Below are 19,350 nucleotides of genomic sequence, written 5' to 3' on the forward strand. Positions count from 1 at the left end.
TGAGATAATCAATAAACAATGCAATAGAACTAGGGTTACAGAATAGGAAAACACTGGGCTCCGGGGGTTTCCCTGGAGAGCTGAAGGAAGCCGTGGTGAGGCCTCTCCTGAAAAAAACATCTTTGGACCCCACTGATCCATCCAATTACTGACCAGTCTCAAACTTCCAATTTCTGGGGAAGGTGATTGAGCAGGCAGTGGCAGAACAGCTGCAGGTTTTCCTGAAGGATTGTTCCATCCTGGACCCATTCCAGTCCGGCTTCCATCCAGAACATGGGACGGAGACGGTACTGGTTGCCCTCATGGACGAGCTTCGCAGACATCTGGATCAAGGTGGCTCGGTGCAGCTGATTTTGTTGGACAGCGTTCGACATGGTTGACTATGAACTGTTGACCCACCGCCTCACCGAGGTGGGAATCCGAGGGGCTGCCTTGCAGTGGCTTGTCTCTTTTCTCTTGCTGGTGATCCCAGCAAGTTCTTACTTGAACTTAGTTATATATATATATATATATATATATATATATATATATATATATATATATATATATAACATGCTTATTGAGCAGTTTATCGTACCCCACTGTAACAGGCTCTCTTGCCTGTGTCTTAACTAAGCTTCCACTACTCCAAAGGAAAGATTTATCTTTTCTCTTGGATAGTGTTCAGCAATTAGTTCAAGACCTGACAAGCAAAATTGTTCTTTGAACCGTTTGCTTATCAGTACATTTATTTGTTAAAGGTTCTTTATTGCATTGCCACTTCTAATCAAAGTACTCAGACACCTGTTAGCATTTATTTCTTTTATTGAAAATATACTCTATTTTTTAATGAAGCAAGTAGTTAAAAATATAAGATTATTAATATAAGTCCTACAAAACTAGAACACAGAAAGGCAAACAGAATTAAATTTGCTAACATTTCCTAACTAACGCTTAAGTTTAAAAATAATCAAAGTTCTTATGAAATGCATAAAGATTTCCATAGCCTACATTGCAAAGATAAGAATCTCATTTAATCTTCATGAGATCTCTTCCAATCAGAACTCTAGCTCATTATCTAGATTAGCATGTTTATAGGTTATCATATGCAAATATCTAAGATCTTTTCACATAATAGCATAAGCAAACTATGACTGGTTTAATGCTTCATTGAATATTCGTAATTTCTATTGTATAACCTTCTAATTAACCTCAAAAAATGACATTATAGCTAAGTTGCAAAACAAAGCCATAAATCCATGAGAAATGACAGGAAGAGTTAAGATACTAGATCACTATTGGTCCAGTCTCTGATAAAGAAACATTAATCTAGATAGAGTCCACTATTTTTAATTAGCTGTCACAAGATTAAAGTGCACCTGTTTTACAGCCCAATCCTAATAAGGGCACGGAAAGTGAACAGGAACCGAACTAAGGCTTGCGAGGGCGCATCTAGCCCGTACGCCCGCGTAAGTGGCCTTCCGCCCGCGCTGGGACGTGGCGCTGGCCCGCCGGCGGGCCAGCACCGGTGCAAGCCACAGGCGCCCGGGCGGCGGCGCAGAAGTGGCGTAGAGCCCTACGCCGACGCAGGGGGGGCGGGGAGCAAGGCGGGGTCAGAGTTAGTCCGCTCCCTAAGCTCCTCCAGAAGCGGGAACGCCCACAGCGGCGCAAAAAAGCTACGCCACGGAAAAAGAAGGCGTAGCCCATAGGCGTCCATGGAACGGCGAAAAATCAGCCCCCTCTCTGAGCGCCTCGCCCCGCCCCTATGGCCCGAAGGAGCATAGGATGAGAACTATCCCGGGGACCAATCAGCGTGCGCGCCCGGCGTGGACGAGCCCCCCTCTCTGCACCCAATCACCTGCGACCGCGCCCTACAAAACATCCGGCCAGCGCCGCCCAAACCCCCAGGTAAGTGAGCACTCGGCCGGAGGCTCTGCCCGTCTGCTGAGTGGCATTGCCCCTTTGAAAACCGAAACGGGCTGAGGGCATTCACATTGGCAGGCGCAGAATGCACTCCGGGGACTTTGCGAAAAACTGGGGGAACTTCGCATAAAGGGGAAGAGGTGCAAATGTCTGCCTAACTCTCTTTCTACCGTGATAGAAAGAATGACTCCACAGCTAACTGATGCATGCTAGTTGCTTCTAACTAAGCACAAACAAACTAACCCTTCCGTGGCAGAAGGGAATGACACTTTGCAAATTAACCGCATGCTCTCCCGTTTCCTTGCAGGTGCCCTGACTCTGGCGCTCCCACCTGGTGATGACCGACGGAGCGCTGACAGGTAAGGAGGAGGTGGGGGGGGCATTCCGCAAATTAGTGCAAACCGCCCATTCACCTGAACCCACCCGCTCACTTGCCGCTTTGGGTGAGGCCCAGCAGGGGTGGGGGGCAACCATGGCCGCCCCTGGCTGCCTCAGAGGCAGGCGCCTCGAAAACCACATGTGGCCAGGTGTTTGTTGTGACCAGCTCATTCTCTCCCTTAAAGGTAAAGGCTTGCCAAGGCCGAGTGCATCCTCACCAGACCGTCATGCATCAGCTGCTGCCCTCGACCATGTGCAACCCCCCCCCCCGGATGGCGGAGTGTGGGGCTTGCCTTGCCAGTGGAATGAGGCAAAGCCCACACGTGTCTTTTTCCCCCACAGGCACGTCCAGGGCATGGCTGCTCCCCCGCGCCCCGCCCTCCCCAAACATCTCTGACGGACGGTTGGCTGCAGCCCAGGAAGCACCGTCGCGCCGCGGCCTGCATCCCAGCCCCGCCCCTCCGAGCGGGAAGGAGGGCTGTGTGGAATGCTCCGGCTCCCTCGCCAGCCTAAACGCAAGCCCGCTCTTTCCAGTGCAATAAAACGAGATGTACAACAACTGTTTTCTGTGTCTGCGAGTCTGACTTCGTCCTCCGCCCCTCCCCCAACACTCCCGTCACATCTCCCCACCTGCACATTGCCACAAATGTATCCGACACACCCCGTCTTGCCTCCCCGCCCCCTCCCTCCCTCCTCCCCCCCTCCTCCTCTGTATTTGACCAGTGTCTGTACCACCCATCTGCCGAAGAGAACTTGATTCTCAGAAGCCTGTGCCACAATAAAATTGGATAGTTGTAAAGGTGCTACGGGACCCTTTTTGAATTCGCTACCACAGGCTAACACGGCTAACCCCCCTGTATCTATGGCCAGGTAGAGGGTTGGGGCGGGGCATGTGAGCGGGGATCCCCGGTGGGGAGAGTAGCTGGCACACGATAAGCCAGGGAGAGGGTGGTGCGAGCTGCAGCTGCAAGGGGGCGGGAGATGGCAGGGCAAACGGTCCGCTCGCTGGAACCCTAGCCCCCACCAATGGAGAATCCAGGGTGGTGGCAGGTGGATGCCATATCCCGGGCAGGAGGTCTCGCGCGCCTGGGGAGGGTCGCCCCCATCGCAGCCGCAGCCCCAGCAACACAGTCCCATGAGCGGCCGCCTCCCAGAGTGGGTCCAGCCCCTCGGGCGTCTGCAGCAGCCCCATTGGTCATTCCAACACCTTCCACCCCAGGGCGTCCTGCCTCGCATCCAATCCCGTGGAGCAGTTGCCAGCCTCCCACGCCAACAGGCCATGGTTGTTGGGAGGGGTGGGGTGTGCCTCTCAAGTCCGTGCCGAAGCCCTGCTCGGGCGGCTCGTCGCCATCCTCGACCCTACGGCCCCACCCGCTGCAGCAGTTCCACCCGCCCCAGAGGCACCCCTCCCTCGGGCCCAGTTGCGTGCGAGAGGCCGGGCCCGTGGATGGCCAAGGGGGTCCGGCCGCCGGCCTCGCCGGTGACCGCCGCTGCCGCCTTGGGGGTGGGGTGGGGTGTTTTGCTGCACAGACGGCTCTCCTACACGCCTCCCCTTCCTCACGTCTGCTGGGGGAGGTGGGATGATATAATAATAAAGGCTGATTTCTGTGCAATGGGTGTCTGTGTTCTTTGCCTTGGGATGGGGACGAGGGGGCAGGCCCGCTGTGTCTGCCTCTTGGTGGCGGCCTCAGGCCAGCCCTCCCCTTCGGCACCACTTGGGGGCTGTCCCCTGCTGCCAGAGACTGGCTGCTGCCCTGGATTCCTCATGGCAGGGCGCCTGCCAGTCCCATGCCAACCTCTCTGGACGCGGCCGCCAGGGACTTGGTGCTACATTGGGCAAACGGGGGAAAGGCTTCTCAGACTACGCCCACCCCTCTCCTTCCCGACTGCGAGCCCCGCCCGACACACGAGCCGAGGCAGTCTGCCAGCATGGGCGCGGTTTGCCTGCTGCTCTGGGGCCTGGCCGGGATCGCGTGCTGCCCATAGGCTGCGCCTTTCCTGGCCCCTCCCCCTGACGCTTGTCAGGAACAGCGCCCTTTGGCTGCGCCTGGCGGCGGCCGTGGATCAGACCCGCCCACAACACTTTCTGGTTCTCCAAAATTGCATCTCTGCGCCGCTGCGGGCGCCGCTGCGGCCACACTTTGCTGGCACAGGATCCGGCCCGGCGGCGCCGCCACACCACCAGTGCAGCCGCGTCGGCGTTGGGGCCGGCCATAGGATTGCGCTGTTAGTTACCTAACACTCTAAAAAAAATAGACAGTTCATGAAAAGTTTAAAAGTTTACCCAGAATACAAGCCATTACTATGTATTAGGTTAGTATTGATTAGTATAATGTGCTTTAATCTATATTATTACAACACCACCCTGAGCCCGTTCGCTGGGAGGGAGGGCTAAAAATCGAACTAATAAATAAATAAATAAAAATAAAAGATAGAAGTGTGAGAGATATCCTGACCTTCCCCATGTTACATCTTAGCAATCCAACACCACTAGCAATTTGAACTGACATTGAAACAATCAGCCACAGCTGCTATAAAAACTAGCAATATTAACAGTGCAGTCCTAAGCAGAGTTACACCAATCTTAAGACCATTGATTTCAATAGCATTAGACTGGTGTAACTCTGCTTAGGATTGCACTGTAAATCATTTCCCTAGGAAATTGTGATACTATATTGCAAGGCCAATTGCAACCGTATGCAGAGTAATGCTGGCATCACAAGCAGTAGTTTTCTGAGCCAGGGTGGTCTACATTGCATGCAAATTTCTGTTACAAACTTCCCAAAACAAATGCTTGAATTGGAAGTTAACAAATGGGTCTTTCACCACCATAGATTCTTCTTTGTTTGTGTGCACACTGCTTAAATTAAATACATGTCTAATTAATCAGCCCCCCCCCCCCACAAAAAAAAATTAGATCCAGTCCAGACTTCTATCCTCCTCTGTTAACTATTTAATTTGATGGAGACAGAGAGGGAAAAGAAATGCATAGGAGTGGGTAGTAGGGTTGCTACCAAGCCTGGAGAATAAAGTCCTGTCCCTTTAATAGAAGCTTATATGTATGTATGTGCCATCAAGTTACAACTGACTTATGGTGACCCCATCGAGTGGTTTTCAAGGCAAGCGAGGAGCCTAGAGGCTTAAATGTGCGGGAAAGGGCAGTTGAAGCTTTTCATGGCATGGAAGCAGGGCTTTTTTTCAGCTGGAATGCGGTGGAACGGAGTTCCGGAACCTCTTGAAAATGTATTGTCGAAGGCTTTCACGGCCGGAGAATGATGGTTGTTGTGGGTTTTCCAGGCTGTATTGCCGTGGTCTTGGCTGGCGAAACGTCAGGAACTACAATGCCAAGACCACGGCAATACAGCCCGGAAAACCCACAACAACCATCTCTTGAAAATGGTCACATGGCCAGTGGCCCCACCCCTGATCTCCAGACAGAGGGGAGTTGAGATTGGAGCAGAGGGCAATCTCAACTCCCCTCTGTCTGGAGATCAGGGGGCGGGGCCACCAGCCATGTGACCATTTTCTCTGAGGGCAACCCACTGAGTTCCACCACCTCTTTTCCCAGAAAAAAAGCCCTGCATGGAAGTAATTACCATTGCCTGGAATTTGCTGCTGATCAAACTGATATTAAAGGCACAGCAAGAGGACCACCTGAAAAGCTGGCATTCCTAATGGGTAGCAGATCCTCTTTAAAAAAACAACAACCTGATGCTGAATAATAAGCAACAATTCTTAAAATAATAGAACATGTGGGTCAACAACTGTGTGTATTATCAAAGAGAAAATAATTGTGGGTGATACTTGGGGAGATGTCTACAATTAAGAACCATGAAAAAACAAATTCTCAGTAAACCTTTCCCCCCATTTTCCTGTTATTAAGATACCATTTCTGGGACTGGATTGGCACCACAGTAATGTTAGGTATGGAGCCTGTTCCAGTTGCTCTACAAAAATTACCAGCTGTATGCTACTAAAGATACATTTGTGCTTTGGAAATCTGAGGTGCTGTGGGCAACCATTCCCCACCCACCCCCAGTCCCACCTCCCCTCCAGGGCTCTGAAACAAACTTTGTGATTTTGGCCTCAGGCGAATCCAAGGTTTAAAAAGAGACAAACAGAGTCTAGTGGATAGGACTGGACATTTTAGGAACGGGCCCACGTACCTGCAGATGCACCTGAGGTATATCAGTACAGTATAACATACATAATCCTTAAACCCAGCATGTTGCTGCCTCAGAGTTATAGTCTCTCTCTTCTCTCTCCCAAAGTTGCCCCAATGCACTTAGGGAAACGTAATGTAAACAAGCAAATTGTTAATTTTTGTCTTATGTTTCCCTAAGTGCATTATTTTCCAAGCCTTCTTCTGTGAGGGTTGGCTGACCCATTTCATTTGCCAAGGTCAGCAGGTTGATCCATAAGGCAAATCAAGGAAAGAGAGAACATTGGTCCAGCATGAGGCTTCTCGGGAGTTCAGGGTAATGCCCTACCAATTCCTGAGGAGAATATCTGACAGGGACATATTATATGTTTGCCTCAATGCGGCAAAAGGTAGCCCTTGAGAATCATTTCAGGTTGGCAAAATGGCTTGGGGAAGGCTCTAAAACTTTTCCCGCTGAGCCACAATCTTGATTCGACTCAGGGCCACTCATGATGGCTGTATAAAAGAACCCTTGGAGTCTCATCTGGTTTGGCACCAACTCAAGGAGCATGAGCCAGCCAGTCACAGGAATGAATCTTCTGGGGATAAGAAAGGGGAACGAACAATGATTGGGAGTGGTGGTCATTTATGGGGGAAATCTGAGCTCCTAATTCCAGTGACTTCAATGCAATGCTTAGGGTGGCACTGTTGATTTGGAATGAGCTGTCCCCGCTGCTGGAAGAAGGTGCGGAACTGGGACAGTTATCTTTACAAGACGATCAAGAAGCAGAGTCTATCTTGAGACATTGTTGGCTGGGATCTCTGTCGCTCCATTCCTTCTTCTTCTTCTTCTTCTTCTTCTTCTTCTTCTTCTTCTTCTTCTTCTTCTTCTTCTTCTTCTTCTTCTTCTTCTTCTTCTGTATCTAAACAGATTTTCACGAATGCAGTATGAGACTCCTGTAGTCTCCCCTCCGAAAGTCTGAGAGATTGCCCAGAACAACGTACCATTATTTGGGGGGGGGGGGGGGGAAGGCTGCAGCTCAACCCCTGGTGTTCTTGCACCGAATGGCTTGTAAAGATGTTCAGAGTTGCTGCAGAGGGCGCCAGAAGATTGCATGACGAGTCCAAAAGATCTAGAATGGAATGTTTTGCTCTCGAAAGGCGATCTGTTGCCTTATCAAGGAAAACTCTGCTAGGCACCTTAAAAACTAGGTGACACTTGTTTCAGTGTGAGCTTTCGTGAGACAGAGCTCACCTCTTCAGAGAAGTGAAGAGAAAATCATTTTGGCGGGTATTCTTATTTAATTTAATTTAATTTATTGGATTTATACTCCGCCCTCTCCACATCAGCGGGCTCAGGGCGGATAACAACACAATTTAAAACATATAAAAATGGCATTAAAAATTATAAAATTACTATATATTATCATTAAAATTACAACTATGCATATATATATATATATATATATATATATATATATATATATATATATATATATATATATATATATATATACATACACATACACATACACATACACATACACATACACATACACATACATATACACATACACATACACATACACATACACATAATATACATATACATATACATATACATATACATATACATATACATATAATATACATATACATATACATATACATATACATATACATATACATATACATATACATATACACATGTATATGTATATGTATATGTATATGTATATGTATATGTATATGTATATGTATATGTATATGTATATGTATATGTATATGTATACATACATACACACACACACACACACACACAGAACAGAGAAAGATGGCAGCACATAATTTAGTTTAGGCGTTCCGTACAGCAGTTCTTCCCAGAAGAAATATATAAAATATACAAGGATGAGCAACAACATTTACATAGGAGGGCATATGGTTTAACCCCCTCCCCCCCACCTGGGGGGTGGGCACCGCCCGCCATCAACCATATGCCTGGCGGAGCAACTCTGTCTTACAGTCCTGGCAAAATGTTAACAAGTCTTGCTGGGCCTTGGTCTCATGAGACAGAGCGTTCCACCAGGTTGGGGCCAGGACCGAGAAGGCCCTGGCCCTCGTCAACGCCAGGCAGGCCTCCCTAGGACCAGGGACCTTTAATAGATGTTTATCACCCGATTGAAGGGTCCTCTGGGGCTCATATGGGGAGAGGCGGTCCCGCAGATATGTTGGTCCCAGTCCGCATTGGGCTTTATAGGTTAGCACCAAAACCTTGAACCTGATTCGGTACTCCACCGGCAACCAATGCAGCTGGTGCAGCACCGGTGTAATATGCCCCCATACCGGTGAAACGAATTATTCCATTCCAGTCCCTTTTGCAGAGAATTATGCTTGAAAGATTTACAACACAATCCATGCCAAATCTCTCTCTGCCCCAACTCCTCCTTCCACGCCCTTCTGTAATCTTGCCTATAAAAATGGCCAAATGATTTTCTCTTCATATATCTGAAGAAGTGAGCTGTGACTCACGAAAGTTCACATCGAAATAAATGATGCTGATTGTTAAGGCCCCATTGTTTTATTTTGCTACGATGGACTAACACGGCTAAACCATCGGCAATTAGCTATTGCCTTGACTGTGATCTTTGCAAGCCACAAATGCCCAAATAACAGAAAGGGATTGTGATGGAGGGAAAATGTAAAGAGACCTGCTGATGAGCCTGACCTAGAAGAAGCCCTACCACCCACCCCTCATTCTTCATCTCTATTCTGTCTACTCAAATTTAAGTCAGCCTGGAGGTGAGCCATTTCCAATAAACAAGTGGATTCCTCTTGGGCAAGAGACAATCTGCATCAATTTTTACAGGAACAGTAAGACGTAGACCTCCATCATCATAGTTCTTTGTGGACCACCCTTGTAGGATCCACCCTCTCTTCTTGATTCCTGAAAGGGGCCCTGGCTCAGTGGAAGAGCATCTGCTCAGCATATAGTCCCAAAATCAATCCCTGATATCTCCTGTTAAAAGGGTCACATCATAGATGATGTGAAAGACCTCTGACCCCGTAGAACTGCTGCCAATCAGAGTAGACAGTCATGACCTAGATAGACTGACTCCAGCAAGGGAGCTTTGGATGTTCAATATTGAGTTTCAAGTCTGATCTTGAATTTGGCATCCAATGGAAATGACTTTCTTTGCATTCCCTCTGACCAATCGGTGTTAGGAGGCCAAGAAACTGGATTTTGCACTCACTGCGGTTTGATGTGTATTCAAAGGCAGCCCGTGAAGCAATTCATCCATGAGGTTAAAAGAGCATGGACGATCATTGCTACATCGTCATTTTCTAACAAGGATGTGGAAACATGCTTGGCCAAGGATTTCATTTGACCATTCAAGATCAAATATGGACCCAGGAGAACCCCCTGGCCATAAAGCTGCTCCTTCAGCAGAAAATAGCAGAAAGCCTCAGTTCTTAACCTCCTGTAGGCCATATACCAACACTACCTCTATCTGAACATCGCTTCAGTTTGTTTCAGATCAGTAGCTTTGTTAGTCTGTAGCAGTAGAACATACTTGGAGTCTAGTAGCACCTTAAAGACCAACACAGTTTTCCATGGTATTAGCTTTCATAAGTCAAAGCTCACTTTGTCCAATACCGGATGAAGCAAGCTAGGACTCACAAAAAAATATACCCCAAGAAAATGTTTGTTCATCTTTAACGTGCTACTGGACTTGAATTCTGGTCTAGTTTCAGTTTGTTTGTCCACTCCAATGCAGCCCCCAGAGACCTCCTCAGACTTGGAACTATTAGGGCAACTTGAATGAGAAGCATTTTATCCTCAGGATGCCCTGCAAGCAAGTCAAGTTGGGCCGCAGAGGTGGAACAAGGATGTAAGGAGTTATGCCTGGAGCTCTGCTGGACAACAATTAGTGGGTGCCATGGGGGCAGAGCAGAAGATGGTTTCTTGAATGCCATGCCCTAGACCTCCCAATGGGCCCCACGGGGCATTCAGTCAGATCTGGAGTGAGCTTTCCATCACCTGTATGGAGACCATTTAGACTTCAAAACTCTGTTCCAGGAAAGCAGCTATGGATAAAGCAAGAGGAAATGGCCTCAGAAGGGCCTCCATTCGAGACCACTAGAAGGAAACCAGTGGGGTGTCTCAACTGTAGCAAAACTTTTGACCTAAATAATGGCCGTTTCCACACATATCAGCATAGCGCTAAACTCTCATGAGGGCATCTGCCTGGCATGATCCTGTTTTCGTGGTGCAATGATGTCAGAAATTGCGCCAGGAAGACGCCCTCATTGCAAGAGTTTAGCACTATGCCAGTACGTGTGGAAACAGCCAATTTTGCTCTCTTTCTCTGCCCCTTTTGTAAACATATTTACTTACTAAAATATTCACCACTTTTCTCTTTAGAGGAACCTGAAGTAGCTTAAAACAATAGGGAAAAAATTAATCATTTGAGTGCTATTTAAACCAAACAACCTCCCTCTCGGGCCAGAGCAGTGCACCCAAGGCTCTAGAGCATGAGCCTCCGAGTTTTGTCTCATACCCAAGAGCTCGCACCTCTGGCCATGCCTGAGGTGACAGGAAGGGGTATGAAAAAACTCAGCTCAAATGTTAACCGCTCTGTCCCCAGAAAAGGAACCACTTGTCCTGATTAGATAATCAGCTGGAACTTGGAGGCACTTCCCCCCCCCTAATCCAGATCTGTTATTTATTAACATTTTGCGTACACTTTCAAGTACTCAGTTCTAATCCACAAGAACTTTAGAAGATATTGTCAGTTTCTCAAGAACACACTGTTTATTCTCAGGTCTTCATCAGATGACAGAAGAACCGCAAAAATCTTCAAAGCTATCTGTTTCCCGCTCACTTCACAAGAAGTAGGCCGTGCCGAGTGGTGGAGCATGGAAACGCTGAAGCAGGCTGTAACTTTCCAGAGCAGCACACCAACAGAGAAGAATCAAAGGAGAATTTTTTTAAAAAGACGTAATTACAATATGAAGAGGAATGTCTGCTTCCAAGTCTAACAAAGAATTCTGTGTGATTTGCAAGGTCGAATACTGCACAGGAGACTTTTGTTAGTCCCAACAGAAGTACCGTTTTACCATCCCTGGGGATTTTTATTCATCATGGGTGAACTCTGCTTCTAAATACATTTTCATCCCCACACCAGAAATCTTTTTTTAAAGTTTGTGCTGGGAAATTCTCTGTTCTCTTGTGCAGCACCTGCTCCTTTCAACAGTGCTGGGAGATTATTATTTTACTGATCTTCATGTGGAAGCTACATCAAAGATATGGGAAAGAATAATCCCTTTGACAAGCTGACAGGTCATTGAACCCTCTGGCAGGGTGAGTGTGCGTGCGCACAGAGAAATGAAGCCAAGTTATTACAGGCCCATTTGAAGCAGAGTTCTGCAATCTGTTCCCTTGTCTGTTTGCTCCTACCTTGGACTTTCTCCTGAATATGGTGTCACTGCATCCATCTGTGGTAATAGCAGGTGTTTGGTGCCCAGTAGTGGCCCTTTTCTGTTCTGCTAGGTAATGGGAAATGTCTTTGGGTTGCCCTCATGAAGCAATTTGTGATTCCCTATTACCTGCACCACCAGTTATTTATACATATGTGGAAAATGTGTGGAACCATGCTGCTTCTCTTGCCCTTACTATCCATTTATTTACTTCATTTATACTCCACCTTTCTCCCCAGTGGGGAACCAAGTGGCTTACATCATTCTCCAGTCCTTCATTTTATCCTCATAACACAACCCTGTGAGGTAGGTTAAGCTGGGAGGGTGTGACTGGCCCAAGGTTACCCAGCAAGCTTCCACGGCAGAGTTTGAACCTGGATATCCCAGGTCCTACTCTGATGCTCTAACCACTACCCCGCACTCAATCATCCATGGGTAAGGTCTTGCAGATCCATTCTGATGTCAGTGGCAGTTTCTTCCAGTGCAAGGAGAAAATGCAATTGAGTGTGGGTTCACTTGTAGTAGAATAAAGTGCCACTGCTCACAAAAAAAGGTCTGCAGAAGCCAACTCAGTATCTTTTATTGCTTGTGTTGACTGCAATATTATGTTGTCTGATTACATTGTTTTATATTGGATGATCTAACTTGAGTCTCAGCAAGAAAGGTAGGCTGTAAATAGACTGACTGAGTGACCGAGTGACTGAATGAAAGAATGAATGAAAGAATGAATGAATGGAAACACCAACCCAACACTCGTCTTTCTCTGGGAGTGTGGCAGCTCTCAGCTTCTATATTGTGGCACGGAACTATTTTTTTTATAAAGAATTTTATTTTAAAAAAAGAAAGTTTGGTAAAGTAAGTGCATAATAAGAAGATTATACTTGATTAGATATTACATTGAGGCTTATACAATCATGTATAAACAATAAGCATGTGAATAGTACATATGGAATGGCTTTGGAAGTTAAACAAGCAATACAAATAAACAAAAATCTTATATATTTAGCATCTCTAAGCCTAGATTCATTATATTTCTCTTTCCCTCTCCTTCCCTCTACTTAACACATTTTACTTATGTGAACTTCTATATCATTTATTTTCTGCCCAAGTAATCAAAATGTCCTTCCATTTTCTCCAGAATTCGGTTATCGATCTATTGTGTAAATAGGTAGTCAGTTTGACCATTGAGGCATATTCATAAATCTTCTCTTTCCACTCTGGGAGCCCAGGGCAAGTATCCGTTTTCCATTTTGCTGTAAATAATACTTTCGCTGCCATCACAATGTAACGGAAGAAATCTCCTTGTTCTCTCCTCACATTAATTGGTAAAATACTTAAAAGCATACTTTTAAAATTTAATTCAGATCTAAGTTTGAGAATCTTTTGCATCTCTTCAAGTATCTTTATCCAATATTTTCATGTTTCTTTGCAAGTCCACCACATATGGTAAAATGTTGCATCCATGCTCTGACATGTGAGGCCCCATTTTAAACAAACAAGTGGTTGTTGCAAGCCTCGTTCATTGCTGTTCCTTGCTGTTCGCCAGACAGTCTGGCACCTGCAATCAATTCCCTTGGCACCTTAAGCAGGGATTGTCTGAACTCTGTCTGAACTCCTGCTAATGCCCTGGAAACCCCAATCTAAGCCAAATTTAGCTTGATAGGCAGGTCTTCCTTTGAAGTGTGGAGCTCCAAATTTGTTACAAGGAAGCAAAGAGCAGGGGGGAGGGGGGCTCCCAGCTCTGGTTTTGCAGACAGTGAGGGAGAGACAGTTGCTGTTGGCATTTTGAGAGAGAGACAGGGAGAGTGCATTGGAGCTTGAATTTTCTTTGTGTGTGGTGGGATAGGGATCTACCTCTTCAAGTTCCAGGGCTACTGCCAGGCTCTGGGCCAAGCTATTGTTTATTACTGGTACCTTTCCTGCTGCCTGCACAGGTAGGGTTTCTGGGAGTGGTGTGATAGGGATCTTGATGGCTGGAGGAGAGCCTGCTGGCTGTCAGGTCCAGTATATATCTTAACTATACTGACTCCATTTTCTAATGCTTTTAGTCTCTAAGTGTTTTCTCCTCAGGTGCACCAGTTCCCAGGCAGCATTCCCACCAGAGGAGACTGTTTTGTCTAACACCGTTCCACCAGGCATTGGCCTTGAAGGAGAGCAGCTTCCCAGGACTGAAAGATGTTGTTTTGAGAACTGTGGGGGGAGGCTGTTCCAGATGGGTATTGTTACTCTGTATCCTATGCTTGCTCTTCATTGGTAACAATGATCATGTACCATCCTGAGTCTCCTATTCAGGACAGTGGACTATAATGGACCTTTTCTGCAATAAAACTTCCTTTGCTGGACATTGGACTTATTCTTGCTTCTAAAGGGAATCTTGCAGAGAGTACCTTATCTAGCCACAGTCTGACATTTTGTTACCAATCATGTCTGCGTCGGGCCCAGCGGAATCCAAGGTTGTCCCGGACAGGGATCCTTTGTTTGATCCGTATGCGTCTCCCGACAATCAACCGGTGCAAACTCAAGACTCCCAGGAGCTGGGAGCAACCGGGAACGGAACCGGAGCCTCCACTTCTACCCTGCCTCTCATCGACTTCAGTACTCGAAACGAGACCGAAAGCAATCTCGGGGCAAGGCCGAAAGCAACCGCTCTCCCCTTGATCTCGGTGCCCACCCCGTCGGAGTGGGGAGCCAGACCCCGAGAAACCAGAGAGCGCCGGGCAGGTGGACTCCATCCACGAGTCTCGATGGACGGGCGCCGAAGCCTAGAAACCGTCCCGGAACTAGATAGCAGCCAACCATGGCGATATTGGAACAGGACGTTTGAGCAGATGGAGGGGGACACGTCTCGCCGAGGCGCCCTGAGTTGGGATTATTCCGAACTTGCCCCGTGGAAGGAGCCAACGGAAGTCCCTGAACCAAGTTGGGAGCAGATACGAGGTCGCACCTATGCGGTAGATACCAGCATCTCGGCCGTGACGGGTATGGCCAAGGGAATTCTAGCCGCGAGGTCGCGAATAGTTCAAGGGGACCCTCCTCCGTGGGGCCCTTTCTCCCCGGTGAGTACAGCGAATGAAGGTTCCCTGAGCGAACAACCAGGGCCAAGTCGTATACAACAATTAGAAGCTAAGCTGATGGATATGGAAGAAAGCTTGGCTCACGCCATTCATTTAATTTCCTCAATGGGGGCAGGGGAAAGACTGTCTCCTGAAGAGATGGCGATACAGATAGCTACCCTTCAAAGTGTCATCTCCTATCCGATGGAGGAAGTTCAGCAGCGGTCGTCGCCTACCGGCGGGGGGGGCTCCTATCCTGGCGAATCGGGAGAACAACCCAAGGAACTTCCCCCTCAGCGGGAAACTCCACCGAGAAGGGACCACCCGGTTGTGCCATCCGGTGAGACTCCCATCGAACCTCCTATCACGGGAGGGGATGTGCCGCCAGACGAGACCCCCGTTGAGAGGCCTACGGAAGGGGAGGAAAAGCCAAGTGATACACCGGTGATACCCCCCCATACTTCCCCGAAAACGGTCCGGCCGGACCAAGCGGGAGCACCTGTGGCTCCGTCAGGGGAGGGAGCCCCTGGTCAACCGCGCGAAACTGTTCCCGTCGGGCAACCTCCGGGAGATGGTCTACCAGCGCCAAAAGGCCAGCCGACGCTTCCCAGAACAACAACGCCCGGAGGGGCAAGCCCGCGCGGCCTTCCACCCATTCGGCCTTCGCCGCTGCGGCCCCTTCCGCTTCGACCAGAACTAACCCCGCCGCTGCAGCCGATACGTTTGCCACTGGAACAACCCGTAAGACCGCCTCCGACCCAACCGATGGGACCTACACCACTGCGACCCCACCAACCCACCCCTCAGCGGCCGATTATTACTCCGCCACACCAACCTCAACCGCCAGCACCTCAACCGCTACGGCCAGCACCTCCGGCATTGCCACCAGCCCTGCCGAGAGCACCGCCACCAGCCCTGCCGAGAGCACCACCGCCAGCCCAGCCGAGGCCGGCACCCCCGGCTCAACCGGTGCGGCCACCGCCAGCACAACCGGGTCCCCTCATACCTCAAGTGCCATTGAGGCTTCCGGCGGACTTCTACCCAGCCCCGGCTCCGAGGCAAGACCTCCCAATGGGTTGGGTGAAACTGGACGCCACTTTTGACGGGGATCCCTCCAAACTGGGCTTTTTCCTAGTGCAAGTCTTACAATTCTTCAACCGGTGGGGACACCTCTTCGGCAGCGAGGCCAGCCAAATTGAACATCTCGGCTCCCGCTTACAAGGGAAAGCAGCAGACTGGTACGTAGGACTATATAATATTGGGGCCCCAGAACTTGATACTCTCCAGGGGTTGGTAGATGCTATTAGAGCACAATATGAAGACCCCTTAGAGGAAACCAGGGCCCGAACAGAATTGCAGGCCATTAAGCAGGGCAGCATGTCAGCGAGAGACTATATTACGAAATTCCGACAATTGGCTGCCAAGTGCCCCAGGTGTGAGGAGTCCACAAAAATCATTCTGTTCAAACAAGGACTTAATCCGAGACTTTTGGACAGAGCCCTCATGCAAGACAATCCCCCTACGCTGTTAGGTTGGGTTCAACTTGTTTGCGAAGTGGAGAATCGCATTTTAGAAGTCCGTTTGGTTGAGCAACAACAACAAACGGGACAAAGGAGACCATTGACCCTACAGAAGGGAGCTCGGGGAGCGGGCTACGCCACTCGTGGAGCGAGAGATGCTAGATGGCAACAAGGGCTGTGTTTGCAATGTGGACAGGCTGGTCACTTTGCAGCACAATGCCCCTACCGACCTGTGCAAAGACCTCCGCTTCAATTACGGCGTCCAACCCTTGCTCCGTTCCCTACGCTCCAACGCCCTACTCCAGCTCCACGAGCAAACAGAGGCCGCGGCGCTTCCCAAAGGCCAGCCTCAGAAAGAGGGCTGGAAGCGGAAGAAGTTATGGAATACGATCCCGCTTCCCCATCTACAGAAGTCAACCCAGAAAGTCCCCAGTCGGGAAACGAGATGGATCTGTCGTAAAAGGGCCCAAACGACAGATCCGCCCCAAGCCCGTCCCTGCACGGAACCGGCCACCTGGGTCCATTTTATTCATGCCAGTGACTCTAATCAACCCAGAGAGAAAAATGCACATTCGGGTGCAAGCTCTTATTGACTCGGGTTGCTCAAGAGACATCATAGCCCCAGCTCTAGTCAATGGACTGGTCTTACCAACTCGGGATTTACAGAATCCAGTAATTTTTGAACAAATGGATGGTACCAACATGAATCCGGTCACAACTGAAACCATCCCGGTGATCACAGGCATGGGACAACATTGGGAGAAGAGGTCCTTTGTCATCAGCTCTACTGCCAAGTACCCGTTAATTCTGGGCAGCAAATGGCTATGTGATCACAATCCCTACATAGACTGGGCTCAAGGATGTATTACCTTCAACCATGCCAACTGTAAAAGTCACCGTTGGAATCAAAACTGGGGCGAAGACCCAACTTACAAAGAAAAGGCCCTCCTCACCCAAGAAGAAGTCAACCAAATACCCGAACCGTACTGGCCTTTTCTAAATGCTTTCTCGGAGGAGGAAGCTGACACTCTACCCCCGCACCGACGAACGGACTGTGCGGTGGAAATTCTACCCGGAGCCTCATTGCCTAAAGGACGACTCTATCCCATGAGTCTCCATGAACGTGAAGAGCTCCGGAAATTCATCGACACCAACCTCCAAAGAGGGTTCATCCGCCCAGCCTCTAGCTCCCACGCCGCTCCAGTTCTCTTCGTGAAAAAGAAGGATGGGGGACTCAGGCTGTGCACGGATTTCCGAGGACTAAATGCAGTGTCCACCAACAATGCCTATCCTATACCGCTCATCCGAGACCTTCTCAACGTCGTGGCCCAAGGTAAGATCTTTACAAAATTAGATCTAAAAGATGCTTACTTCCACGTTCGTATCAAGGCAGGGGATGAGTGGAAAACCGCATTTAATACGCCCCTCGGACAATATGAATACCTAGTTATGCCTTTTGGATTGACGGGAGCCCCGTCTGTATTCATGTCCATGATAAACGAAGTTTTACATGAATTTCTATACAAAGGGGTGGTGGTGTACCTTGATGATGTTTTAATTTATTCTGACACAGAGGAAGAACATGTTCAAATGGTACAAAAGGTCTTGGCCACCTTAATGAAGAATAAACTGCCCATTAAATTGTCCAAATGTGAATTCCACAAAACTGAACTCACTTACCTTGGGTACTGTATCTCACAAGAGGGGTTGAAAATGGATCCAGCCAAAGTACAGGCGATCCAGGATTGGCAAACACCCACCACCCGTAAAGAACTGCAATCCTTCCTGGGGTTTGCCAACTTCTATAGAGACTTCATAGCGAACTTTGCCCAAATCACACTCCCCTTAACAGAATTGCTGAAAACCAAAGATAAAGGGGACCAAGCCAAAAAACCCTCGGCTAAACTACAATGGACCCCCGATTGCCAAATGGCCTTCGAATGTCTAAAACAGCAATTTGTAACGGAACCCATCCTCTCCCACCCTAACGAACAGTCCCCCTTCATAGTACAGGTCGACGCCAGCGATACGGCGATAGGGGGGGTTTTGCTGCAGAAGGGGGAGGATGGGAAATTACGGCCTTGTGCATTCTTGTCCAGAAAGTTCTCAGAGGCAGAAAGGAATTGGAATGTGTGGGAGAAGGAGGCCTTTGCAGTGAAAGCAGCTCTCACAAACTGGAGGCATTGGCTGGAGGGGGCGAGATACCCTTTTGAGGTCTGGACAGATCATAAAAATTTGGAGGCCCTCCGAAGCCCACGCAGACTGAATGCCAAGCAATTGCGGTGGGCGGAATTCTTTTCCAAGTTCAACTTCACCCTCAATTATCTCCCGGGCAAAACTAACTTTTTGGCGGACGCCCTGTCGCGCATGCCCCAACATAAGAGCAAACGGGCGGAGACTGTCGACACGGTCTTCTCGCCTAAGCAACTTGGGGGCGTGGTGACTACTCGCAGCCGCGCTAAGCAGCCCCTCCCGGCCGACCAAGAATGGAAATCGAAACTTAAAGCTGAAGTGGAGAAGGAGGGGGATAAGGCGCCACGAAACAAACTAACCCAATCCCCACAGGGGGATTGGCTAGCTGGGAGCAAGTTGTATGTCCCAGACAGCTTTAAGCTGGAAGTCTTGCAGCGCTGTCATGATGCTCCCACTGCTGGACATTATGGGTACCTAAAAACTTTACACCTAGTTCAAAGACAATTCTGGTGGCCGGGCATGCGCAAAGACATTTCCCAATACGTTGGTTCCTGCCCTATTTGCCTCAGCGCAAAGACCAGGAAGGGGAAACCTCCAGGTCTCCTGCAACCGTTAGAAACACCGAACAGGCCCTGGGAAATAATCTCCATGGACTTTATCACTGATCTACCTCCCTCGAAAGGAC

The 19,350-nt window shown here is 48.7% G+C and overlaps 1 protein-coding gene across 1 annotated transcript in view; it reads left to right on the forward strand.

Moving 5' to 3' along the window:
- Window positions 1-372: 372 nt before the first annotated feature.
- Window positions 373-19,350, forward strand: part of PHGDH (phosphoglycerate dehydrogenase) — a 47,255-nt gene continuing 28,277 nt past the window's right edge. Inside the window, exon 1 of the mRNA XM_054980323.1 lies at window positions 373-411. Coding sequence (XP_054836298.1) covers window positions 373-411 — 39 coding nt within the window. The remainder of the gene's footprint in view (window positions 412-19,350) is intronic.

The sequence above is a fragment of the Eublepharis macularius genome, chromosome 5 (assembly GCF_028583425.1).
Source record: "Eublepharis macularius isolate TG4126 chromosome 5, MPM_Emac_v1.0, whole genome shotgun sequence".
Lineage (NCBI taxonomy): Eukaryota > Metazoa > Chordata > Lepidosauria > Squamata > Eublepharidae > Eublepharis > Eublepharis macularius.